Raw genomic sequence first — 12,916 nt, 5'->3', positions numbered from 1 at the left:
AAGCACATATTCTTCCCATCACTCTCTATTAGTCTCTGCCTTCTCAAAGGAATCATCTCAGTATCCCTCACCCTGTACCCATCTTCCTCTACCACTCTCTTCACTGCATACAACACCACTTTCCCTACTACTCTGACCCTGGCAACCTAAACCTGCCTTTCTCTCACCAAACACCTCCGATCTCCAGCCCCACGGGCACCCCTACAACTTTCTCCACTGAAACGACACATTCCTTTGTCTCACGCCCTCCTGCACACTTCTCACATCTAGGACTCTCCCTCCGACATACTGCTGCAACATGCCCAGACCCTACATCAAAACTCATCAAAACTTCAGTCAATCTTTTGAATTGATGCGAAGCCAGGTGCCAGGATACTTGACTTGTAACTAACCTCAACTAGGAACAATAATCTTTACTCTCGCTCTCATTTTCATGTAGCTATTTAAGCATTAAGGCCAGAGGGGTTGTGGTTTATTGGTCATATACCATAAACCCCCGAGGTGCCTTATTGCTATTATAAACTGATTATCAATGTAATTAGAGCAGTAAAAATAAATGTTTTGTCATACCCGTGGTAAATGGTCTGATATACCACAGTTGTCAGCCAATCAGCATTCAGGGATCAAACCACCCTTCTTATAATCTTTCTTTGATCACACCAGAAGCTCTATTTTCCCAAATGTGCTGCTATTCATTCATCTGTGTTTGAGCTCTTGCACCGCGGTCCACAAATATGAGTGGTTGCTTTTTTCCTGAGAAAAACAAATGCTATTTGTTGAATATTAGGAGTTTGGTAATACTCCCCCCGCCACAATATCAATGTTGCCAGTTAAGGTATATGAGGGCACAGTAGGCCTAGTTGGACAAGGCTATCTGAATGTGCACATGATGGAAGTTAGAGCCTAAATATTCATTATTTAATACAAAAAAAATGCACTGACAAAATGGCTGTAACTGAAACTAGACTAAAATTGTCCAGAGTTGTCGTCGACTGATGGTAATTAAACCAGCAAAGGATGAAATGACTAAAATGTGACAGACTAAAACTAAAATAGCTACAAAAATGAACACTGCTGCATGGCTGCCCAGGCTGGCACTGACAGGACACCCCTCCGTTGTTCCAGAGCTACTGGGGTCCCAGCAGGTGCTGAGGTGGAGCTACTGTTACACAGTACCAAGCCATGTACACATGAAAACATTTGACCAGGAAGCAAAGACTATGACAATATGAAACAAGAAACAAATGAAAAACAAATCAGCCCAGTCTTCCCTGTTGAAATGACGCTACACTTCCTTAGCACTGGTGAGTGACTCAAACGATTGCCATCATTATTTAGTTGATGTCGTTAAGCCTTCAATTCACAGAAATGCTGCCACTGTAAAAACAATATAACGAAAACAATTCCAGGTAGGGTAAACATGCAAATATAAAGGAGTTAAACACAGTTACAGACTAACCAATAAACCCAATTTTATTTAGCATTGTGTGTGACATTTTCAGTTTGTACTATTTACAGTTTTTTCCATTCATTATTTAACAGTAGTTAGGGATGATGGCATGTAGCATATCCTGCAACATAATACAGAGGGTAGATCTATTGATAGGTCATGTGTGGACTGTGCCGAGCCCATATTTGAGTCTTTCAGTGTAAGGGTACTGACTGTTCTGAGCGTAAACTGCACTCTACCTGTACAATAATAATGATCCTATTCACATTCATCTGTACAATGTCCTACTCTTATTTACAGCGATCACACTGGGGAAAGAGGCATTCCCTGAGGAGTGAGTTCCCTTACTAGCTTAACTCACTCATGATACTTTTACCAGAAACAAATCCAGAATATCAATTGTAGTTTATTAAAAACACTTGAGCGGGATTAACGGTGATGCTGCCAGCAACACATCACCAAGATCTGTTTCTATTTTGTACTGTTAAGACTTACATAAGAAATTGTGGCTGGCATCAGTGTCCAAGAAGTGGATTACTTAAACGAAACCAGCCTAAATGGACTAGTACTAAAACATTTTTGCAAGAATTTGTTCAGCAACTTCCATTGAGGTAGGCATTTCTCAAACCAGCAGATTTGCACACCATCAGTAAATAGGTCAAAGTGATAATCATAACGAACAATAGGACCAACTGCCCTGCAGTGAACAGTAGTGAGTAGAGAGAGGATACAATGTATGTTTGTTTTATCATCTAAACACCCCTCGTTAATACTCAAGGTAAGGACCTGGAAATTCTTTATACAGGATACAACTGAAAACAAAAGAGGATGTCATTAAGCCAGCAGCCTTCCCATTTCCTATATCACTCACAAAAAAAGACATACATACATATGAAAACATTTTGCCCTTTTCAATTTGCATTCAATATAGCACACAAGTTAAAACACCATGAAACGCACATCTTACATGCGCAACATTTATCCCAAAAAGAAAACTTGAAAATAAATAAGAAATTAATCAAAATAAATGGAATAACAATCATCGTCTAGACTAGATCTCTGTTCAAGTTATAACTTAAACTGATAGTTCGTTTTAAAAGGTTCTGAAATGCTAGGGTTCCTAGTGTAGTCTGATGTCCATTGAGCTGCATAAGGAACAGTGTGCCATACAACAGAGACATGGGAAGAATCTCAATTGCATACTCCTTGTGTCCTCTCTCCTCAGAGGGGAGGGACCTCTGACTTTCACTCTCATCCAATCGGTTTGGGGAAGGAGGCTCGGAGAGATAACACGAAGAGTATGCAATTGAGATTCTCCCATGGTCCTCTACTCTTGCATGGGCAAACTCCCCATTACCTCAACCATCCACATCTGTTATAGTGCCCTCTGCAGGCACAACTGAATTTAAAAAGTCTACTCTTCTTTGGACCCTTCATCGACGACTTCTTTTACGTGAATCACTCAAATCTGAAATGGAGCCCAAACGTAAGGACAAACAGAAACATTCCATTCCTTTTCTCTTTGCAAACATCTGTCAATCTGTTGGTGTCCTTCTGCTCCACAGAAGGAGAGAGGAGCTGGGTAGAAGGAGTCAAGTTACGCATTGAGCTTTGGGTTTGGTGTCCAGCAGCTTTGAAAGTCTTTATCCATTTCATGCCTCTGTCCTGTGAAGCAGGCAGCCAGGCCGGAAGCCTCTCCGGGAGTGTCCAGTCTGTCCGCAGTGTGCTGTCTGTCTGCCCTGTGGGCTAGGCCTTGTAGCAGTTGCCCTGGTTGGTGAGAGCCAGCTGGCCGTTGGGCGCCACCTCGTTGGCCTCGTCTTCCAGCAGGCCAGACACGTCAGCGTTGGGAATGCTGTCATGGTAACTGCTGAAGCTGATGTTGTCCTCCTTCAGCTCAATGGTCCAGAAGGGAGCGTTGAGCTTGCGGTTCTGGTACTCTCTGTAGGTGTACACTCCTCCCACGAAGCCCAGCAGCAGCACCACTACTAGAATGATGACTGCCAGGACGATGATGTTGAACTGGGTCCAGGAGACCTCCGTGAGAGCGGCCGTGGTATTGACTGTGGGGCTGCCCAGGCTGGTGAGCAGGGCCTGGGTGGTGGCTATGCTCAGTAGGATGCTGGAGTTAGTAGTGGAAGGGGAAGCACTGGTGGGCACTGTGGCAGTCAGGCCCTTGCTGCTGGGGGTTGGAGCAGAGGTTGTAGTGGTGGTTTTAGGGGTCTCTGTTGTTGTAGCAGGCTCTGGGGTAAGAACGATCCGTGCTGCTAGAAAACAAATTATTCACAATGTGAATGGGATTGAATTGAGCTACTCATGGCTCATTCAATAACTAATACTCCTCTGCACCAAATTATTGAATGACGCTTACCTGGGCGGGTGCAGTTGTGGGCAAGGGCGTCCCCTGTGAAGCCGGGGGCACAGAGCTGGCATTGAGGCCCTGTGGTGTTGACGGTGCAGCTCAGGCAGTGGCCAGTGTCAGGGTGGCAGAGCTGGGCCGGCCCTGTAGGGTCTGCGTTCCCACTGCAGTCGCAGGTGACACACACACCATTGGAACTGTAGAATTCAGCCTTGCACCGGTCACACTGCTGACCGCTGTACTCAGACAGGCACTGGTCACACACTGGGAACCCATCAGAGTCTAGGGAAACAAAAACACACACTAATACATGTCAGTCATAAAATAGACTTGGCTGATGCACCACCACTAGATGGCACCAGAATGCCAAAGACATTGATTTCTAATACAGTACAACACAGAGGGTAAGCCCTCTGGCAGTGTTTAGTAGTCTACGGGCTACATACGGGCTACATACGGGCTACACATGGGTTATATAAGACTACCCTGGCTAATAATAGGATTTTCTGTTGAAGAATGAGACATTTTTTAACTTCCCCAAAAGACTCAGCGAAAATATTCAACGATAATAACATGCCATTTAGCAGACACTTTTATCTGACACACATCTCTATAGCGCGGAATCAAATTCAGTTGAACTGTTTTTAAAGACTGATCCCTTGTATCAGAGCAGCATCATCATCACTCATCATTATCAGGAGTCAGCTTTCTCCTCCGGCCTCTGAACCTTAGTAATATGATGCTACTATACAGTGCCTTCCTTCTCTCCTAATGGCTTCACTAACTGTGATATATCCCCTTTTGATGTTGTCACATCCATTAAGGGCCAAGAGCGCTGACACCAAATATTATTGAGCACAGTAATTAGGCTTGCTGCATGTCATGAGTGTAAGTGTTGATCACCTCCTACTAAACAAGTTAATCAAGAAAATAGCCACACATTTAATGGTACCTCAAATTTGTGCTGCAGGCTGTAGTCTCCTGACCCCTCCTGTCTCAGCCTCCAGTATTTATGCTGCAGTAGTTTATGTGTTGGGGTCTAGGGTCAGTTTGTTATATCTGGAGTACTTCTCCTGTCCTATTCGGTGTCCTGTGTGAATCTAAGTGTGCGTTCTCTAATTCTCTCCTTCTCTCTTTCTTTCTCTCTCTCGGAGGACCTGAGCCCTAGGACCATGCCCCAGGACTACCTGACATGATGACTCCTTGCTGTCCCCAGTCCACGCTGCTGTTCCAGTTTCAACTGACCTGAGCCCTAGGACCATGCCCCAGGACTACCTGACATGATGACTCCTTGCTGTCCCCAGTCCACCTGGCCATGCTGCTGCTCCAGTTTCAACTTCCACCTGACTGTGCTGCTGCTCCAGTTTCAACTGTTCTGCCTTATTATTATTATTTGACCATGCTGGTCATTTATGAACATTTGAACATCTTGGCCGTGTTCTGTTATAATCTCCACCCGGCACAGCCAGAAGAGGACTGGCCACCCCACATAGCCTGGTTCCTCTCTAGGTTTCTTCCTAGGTTTTGGCCTTTCTAGGGAGTTTTTCCTAGCCACTGTGCTTCTACACCTGCATTGCTTGCTGTTTGGGGTTTTAGGCTGGGTTTCTGTACAGCACTTTGAGATATCAGCTGATGTACGAAGGGCTATATAAATAAATTTGATTTGATTTAGTCTGCTCAAGATCATTCATCTCTAAATCATATCTAACTCTTTCAGACTTATGGGAACAATATTTGTGCCCACAACAGACACACTTTTAAAGACACAATACATTTTTTAGAAAAGAGTTAGACCAATAAAGTGCAAGAGTGATAACTACTCTTATCTATAGGCAGTTTCTGATTGGTCTGTTTTAACCCCGGACTGTTGGCAGTGGAAACGCTTCAGTCAGAGTGAGCCGATGTATTATATCACCAGGAGAGAACATGACCCAGTCAGCACGGTGACGGCTGGGGGGCAAACCTTCACATGATGATACTGTACAACCTGACCTGGATATTTACCCAATACCTTTACCATCCCCCCTGTCTACTGCAATACAGCCAGCTCAGTCACTTACAGGCCTGAACATAATTTTCAATCCAGTTCTCTCTCTCACACACACACACACACACACACACCCGTGGCACTCACTTCCGTCATCATGAAGTGTTTTGAGAGTCAAGGACCATATCACCTCCACCCTACCTGACACCCTAGACCCACTCCAATTTGCTTACCGCCCCAATAGGTCCTCAGACGACGCAATTGCAACCACACTGCACACTGCCCTAACCCATCTGGACAAGAGTAATACCTATGTGAGAATGCTGTTCATCGACTACCAGACCCTGGGTCTCGACCCCGCCCTGTGCAACTGGGTACTGGACATCCTGACGGGCCGCCCCCAGGTGGTGAGGGTAGGTAACAACATCTCCACCCCGCTGATCCTCAACACTGGGGCCCCACAAGGGTGCGTTCTGAGTCCTCTCCTGTACTCCCTGTTCACCCACGACTGCGTGGCCATGCACGCCTCCAACTCAATCTTCAAGTTTGCAGACAACACGACAGTGGTAGGCTTGATTACCAACAATGATGAGACGGCCTACAGGGAGGAGGTGAGGGCCCTCGGAGTGTGGTGTCAGGAAAATAACCTCACACTCAACGTCAACAAAACTAAGGAGATGATTGTGGACTTCAGGAAACAGCAGAGGGAACACCCCCCTATCCACATCGACCGGACAGTAGTGGAGAGGGTAGAAACTTTTAAGTTCCTCGGTGTACACATCACGGACAAACTGAATTTGTCCACCCACACAGACAGCGTGGTGAAGAAGGCGCAGCAGCGCCTCTCAACCTCAGGAGGCTGAAGAAATTCAGTTTGTCACCAAAAGCACACAAACTTTTACAGATGCACAATTGAGAGCATCCTGTCGGGCTGTATCACCACCTGGTACGGCAACTGCTCCGCCCACAACCGTAAAGCTCTCCGGAGGGTAGTGAGGTCTGCTAAACGCATCCCTGGGGGTAAATTACCTGCCCTCCAGGACACCTACACCACCCGATGTCACAGGAAGGCCATTAAGATCATCAAGGACAACAACCACCCGAGCCACTGCCTGTTCCCCCCAGCTATCATCCAGAAGGCGAGGTCAGTACAGGTGCATCAAAGCAGGGTTAGAGACTGAAAAACAGCTTCTATCTCAAGGCCATCAGACTGTTAAACAGCCACCACTAACATTGAGTGGCTGCTGCCAAAATACTGACTCAACTCCAGACACTTTAATAATGTAAAAATTGATGTAATAAATGTATCACTTGCCACTTTAAACAATGCCACTTCATATAATGTTTACATACCCTACATTACTCATCTCATATGTATATACTGTACTCTATACCATCTACTGCATCTTGCCTATGCCGTTCTGTACCATCACTCATTCATATATTTTAATGTACATATTCTTTCATTCCTTTACACTGTGTCTATAAGGTAGTAGTTGTGGAATTGTTAGGTTAGATTAGATTACTCGTTGGTTATTACTGCATTGTCGGAACTAGAAGCACAAGCATTTCGCTACACTCGCATTAACATCTGCTAACCATGTGTATGTAACAAATAAATTTGATTTGATTTACACCCACACACTCACACAAGGCAGAGTTTGAGCACACTGAACATCATAGGCACAGCTGGGCCACTTCACAGCAAGCTAGTCAGGCAGCAACAGAACAGAGGGGGGTGGGCACCACACTCCATTGACTTCACAAGGCAGCAATAGGAGGATCATGTTGTGTGTGTGTCCCTTCCCCTCGCAGTGCAGTGATGTAGCTGCTCAGATTAGCCCCCCTCAGCACTCAGCCCTGGCCGGGCAAACAACCTGACAGGCTTCAGAACCCTCTCCACATGGCTGTTGCCAGGCTGCTGGGACCCAATGGGAGGCTGTCAGCAGTCACATGGCTGCGGCTGATTGGTCAGATCAGAGGTAGGGAGGAGGTGATAGACAGGGACTCTATGTATGTCCTTGACACCAAGGCTTAGGCCTCAGCTGCTGAGGTATTAGTTTAGTAAGGGTACAAACGAATGCTGGCTTGCCTGGTTAAAACATGCTTAATATCAAATACGTGTCTACAGGAGCACAGACATACACTGTGACCTAGACTTTTGTGATGAAGCTGATGTGAGCAGACCCATGCTCGGTGATGAAACATAACTTGACCAGCAGGGATAAAACAGATAGGTGGGATTAAACATCATCAACCAGAGGGTCCAGACATTGATTCTTTGACAAACCATCACAAGTAAATTGCAATTATCTGTGAAAGATTAGAAGTATCCCTGCGGATGGGGCTATAATAATTGTCAGGGGTGCAACTTTCACTGGGGACGGGGGCCCCACATTCTGAAATTGCAATTTTGTCTTCCCCATTTTTATCATAGGAATGTGATACAAAACGAGTCAACGGGGTGCTTTAGGATTTTGCAGATGCCTCCTAGCAGTTGGGTAAGTTGTTTAGAGATGCCCCCCCACTTCTAAAACCAAAGTTGCACCCCTGGTAATGGGGACTAGAGCCTTCATCCCTGGCAGTGACTGTTGATGGTGTTTTGCTGTTGGAACATTAAGAGTACACCTGGGCCACTACCTTCTGTGGTCACTCTCTCTCTGCCAGGCAGGGCACACCAAGACATAATGTCAGATACACCAGCCTAGTAAAAGAACCACAAGAAACCTTGAAACACCACAACAGGACAACTTTTTCTGGACGTCGTAAAAGACCATGCGCCAAAACTGAAACGGAAGAGATATAGCTAGCTAACAACCTCCTTTTCCAAGTGGAAGAAAAAAGCTGGACAGAGACTTGCTAGCTATGTTAGCTAGCTAGCTGGGATTTTCTACAAGGAATCTGCCACCTACTCCTGTTGTCTGCTGCACTGCTGCTTGGATTCCACCTGGCAATCTGATCACTGTCTGCCATGGCCTGTCTCTCCCCATCTGGTACAGGTACACCCCCCCCTCCCCCCTCCCTCTCTCGAGCTTTCGCACGCCTCCAGCACACTCGCACTGTTGAGGCGAGTGACTCTGAACATACAATGGCTAGCCCCAAGTCGTATTGTTTTATTGTGCTTTATGCTATTTGCCTCATGACTCCAGCGTGCTTTGTTGACTATGAACTTGCTTGTTAACCCAACCGTAGGACAGACTGTTTGTTCCCACACTCGGGACTCTGACTCTCTATTGGTTACATGGACTCTTGGCCTACCATCCTATTCTAACCACCACTTGCTGGCTTTGTATTCATGTTACCTGATGAAATTGCTGTACAATATTATCTTGTTGCTATCTAATGCACATTCCAATGTCATACATCAACACTGCAGAGCTCTCCCTGTCATCTGCCGTGCCCTGATTGTATTACTGTAGATGATATCTGGAAATGTGCATGTACAGCCTGGCCCATCTACTGTTGCTAGCACCAATTCTGACTTGTGCTCTGATATCTGCTTCACTTATTTCTGCTCTCGTAAAAGCCTGGGTTTCCTGCATGTTAACACTAGAAGCTTATTACCTGAAATGTATCCATTGAAAGTGTGGGTTCACAGCTCCAATCCAGATCTGTTGGTCATTACTGAGACGTGGTTAAGAAATAGTGTTTTGAACACTGATGGTAACCTTTCTGGTTATAACCTTTTTTTTTCTCGGCAAGACAGATCTTCCAAAGGTGGTGGAGTAGCAATCTTTACCAAGGAACACCTCCAGTGCTCTCTCTGTCCCGAAACAATTCAATTTTCTGGTTTTATGCAATAAACTTTCAAATAGCTCTTTGTTGACTGTTGCTGGGTGCTATCGTACACCATCAGCACCGGCCTGTACCCTACCTGTCCAAAGCTCTCTCCTGGCCCCTTACACTAAGTCTGAATTTGTCCTGCTAGGTGACCTAAACTGGGACATACTTAAACCACACCAAGTTCTAAAGCAATGAGACTCCTTAAATCTTTCTCAGATTATTATTAATCCCACAATGTTATGACTCCAAACACCCAGAAAGGGCTACTCTCCTTGATGTTATCCTCACAAATAATCCTGATAGGTATCAGTCTGGTGTTTTCTGTAATGACCTGATTTGTCATAGACGCTAAAACACTTTTATGAGCAAGCCTTCCTTCATGACCTGGCCTATTTACATTGGTATAGAATCAGCTTGATCCCCTCTGTCGAAGATGCTTGGACCTTCTTTTTTAAATATTTTCAGTGGTATTGTTAACAAACACACCCCCATAAAGAAAATGACAATTAAAAACAAGTACAGCCCCGGGTTCGACCGTGATCTGGCAGAGTTACAACACCTCAAGAATTACATTTGGCGAAATGCTCGGCACACGCTGACTGGCTGTCGTTGAGGCAAATGAGAAATAAGCGCACTCAGGCTATCCGGAAGGCCAAAGTTAGTTACTTTAAGGAGCAGTTCCCTCTATGCATGTCTGACCCTAAGAAGTTCTGGAAAACGGTTCAAGACCTGGAGAATAAAGCCTCCTCCTCACAGCTGCCCATGTCTCTTAATGTTGATGATGTGGTTGTTACTGACAAGAAGCACATGGCTGAGCTCTTTAAATCACCACTTCATTAAGTCAGGATTCCTATTTAACTCAGCCATGCCTCCTTTCCTCATCTCCCTCCCCTTCTAATGCGACGAGCCCCATACTCCTCCCTCTTTTCCCCCTGCCCTGCTACAAAGTTTCACTGAGTCTAAGGTGCTAAAGGAGCTCCCCAAAAAAACATCTGGGTCAGACGGTTTATACCCTTTCTTAAATCAAATGTTATTTGTCACATTCACATGGTTGGCGGGTGTTAATGCGAGTGTAGCAAAATGCTTGTGCTTCTAGTTCCGACAGTGCAGTAATATCTAACAAGTAATCTAACAATTTCCCAACAACTACATGATACACACAAATCTAAAGGGGTGAATGAGAACATGTACATGTAAGTATATGAATGAGCGAGGGGCATTGTTCTTTAAGGTTGCTGCCCCTAATCATTGCCAAGCCTCTCTCTGACCTTTTTAACCCGTCTCTCCTCTTTGGGGAGGTTCCCATTGCTTGGAAGGCAGCCATGGTGGGTCCTTTATTTAAAGGGAGAGATCAAGCTGATCCTAACTGTTATAGATCAATTTCTATTTTGCTCTGTTAATGAAAAGTGTTTGAAAAACTTATCAATAATCAACTAACTGGCTTTCTTGATGTCTATAGTATTCTCTCTGGTATGCAATCTGGTTTCCGCTCAGGTTATGGATGTGTCACTGCAACCTTAAAGGTCCTAAATGACATCACCATTGACTTTGATTCTAAGCAATGTTGTGTTGCTATTTTTATTGACATGGCCAAAGCTTTTGATACGGTAGACAATTCCATTCTTGTGGATCCTCTGAGGCGTCTTTGGCCTGGTTTGCTAATTACCTCAAAGGGTGTAGTGTATCAAGTAAGAACATCTGCTGTCTCAGCCACTGCCTGTCACCAAGGGAGTACCCAAGGCTCGATCCTAGGCCCCATGCTCTTCTCAATTTACATCAACAACATAGCTCAGGCAGTAGGAAGCGCTCTCATCCATTTATATGCAGATGATAGTCTTATACTCAGCTGGCCCCTCCCCGGGTTTTGTGTTATAAGCTCTAGAATAAAGCTTTCTAAGTTTCCAACAAGCTTTCTCTGCCCTTAACCTTGTTCTGAACACCTCCAAAACAAAGGTCATGTGGTTTGGTAAGAAGAATGCCTCTATCCCCAACGGTGTGATTACAACCTCTGAGGGTTTAGAGCTTGAGGTCATATAGAGTTACCTCATATAATTACTTGGGAGTATGGCTAGATGGTACACTGTCCTTCTCTCAGCACATATCAAAGCTGCAGGCTAAAGTTAAATATAGACTTGGTTTCCTCTATCGTAATCGATCCTCCTTCACCCCAGCTGCCAAACTAACCCTGATTCAGATGACCATCCTACCCATGCTAGATTACGGAGACGTAATTTATAGAATTTATAGATCGGCAGGTAAGGGTGCTCTCGAGCAGCTTGATGTTCAACACTGCTAGCTAGCCAGCTAGCCCCCGAATAGCACCACTGTAGAAACTATCACACTCAACGGAACGACTTGATTAGTGTAGTGCCAACAACGCAGCCACTGCCAGCTAGCCTACAAAGTCAACAACGCAGCCACTGCCAGCTAGCCTACTTCAGCAGTACTGTATCATTTTAATAATTTTAGTCAATAAGATTTTTGCTACGTAAGCTTAACTTTCTGAACATTCGAGACGTGTAGTCCACTTGTCATTCCAATCTCCTTTGCATTAGCGTAGCCTCTTCTGTAGCCTGTCAACTATGTGTCTGTCTATCCCTGTTCTCTCCTCTCTGCACAGACCATACAAACGCTCCACACCGCGTGGCCGCCCACCCTAATCTGGTGGTCCCAGCGCGCACGACCCACGTGGAGTTCCAGGTCTCCGGTAGCCTCTGGAACTGCCGATCTGCGGCCAACAAGGCAGAGTTCATCTCAGCCTATGCCTCCCTCCAGTCCCTCGACTTCTTGGCACTGACGGAAACATGGATCACCACAGGTAACACTGCTACTCCTACTGCTCTCTCTTCGTCCGCCCACGTGTTCTCGCACACCCCGAGAGCTTCTGGTCAGCGGGGTGGTGGCACCGGGATCCTCATCTCTCCCCAAATGGTCATTCTCTCTTTCTCCCCTTACCCATCTGTCTATCGCCTCCTTTGAATTCCATGCTGTCACAGTTACCAGCCCTTTCAAGCTTAACATCCTTATCATTTATCGCCCTCCAGGTTCCCTCGGAGAGTTCATCAATGAGCTTGATGCCTTGATAAGCTCCTTTCCTGAGGACGGCTCACCTCTCACAGTTCTGGGCGACTTTAACCTCCCCACGTCTACCTTTGACTCATTCCTCTCTGCCTCCTTCTTTCCACTCCTCTCCTCTTTTGACCTCACCCTCTCACCTTCCCCCCTACTCACAAGCAGGCAATACGCTCGACCTCATCTTTACTAGATGCTGTTCTTCCACTAACCTCACTGCAACTCCCCTCCAAGTCTCCAACCACTACCTTGTATCCTTTTCCCTCTC

General features: G+C 45.6%; 1 protein-coding gene across 2 annotated transcripts in view; it reads right to left on the bottom strand.

Annotated features, from left to right (window-relative positions):
* Positions 1 to 1,455: 1,455 nt before the first annotated feature.
* Positions 1,456 to 12,916, bottom strand: part of LOC115111461 (multiple epidermal growth factor-like domains protein 9) — a 55,570-nt gene continuing 44,109 nt past the window's right edge. The window contains exons 5-6 of one of the 2 annotated variants that reach the window (XM_029637517.2): positions 3,819 to 4,088; positions 1,456 to 3,714 (exon numbers count right to left, since the gene is read on the bottom strand). In XM_029637517.2, the coding sequence (XP_029493377.1) occupies positions 3,197 to 3,714; positions 3,819 to 4,088 (788 nt within the window). In that variant the 3' untranslated portion in view covers positions 1,456 to 3,196. The remainder of the gene's footprint in view (positions 3,715 to 3,818; positions 4,089 to 12,916) is intronic. The other variant, XM_029637518.2, reaches the window with a different exon arrangement.

Source organism: Oncorhynchus nerka, linkage group LG27 (assembly GCF_034236695.1).
Source record: "Oncorhynchus nerka isolate Pitt River linkage group LG27, Oner_Uvic_2.0, whole genome shotgun sequence".
NCBI lineage: Eukaryota > Metazoa > Chordata > Actinopteri > Salmoniformes > Salmonidae > Oncorhynchus > Oncorhynchus nerka.
Note: the sequence above shows the minus strand (reverse complement) of the source record. Positions and strands in the feature narration are given on the sequence as shown.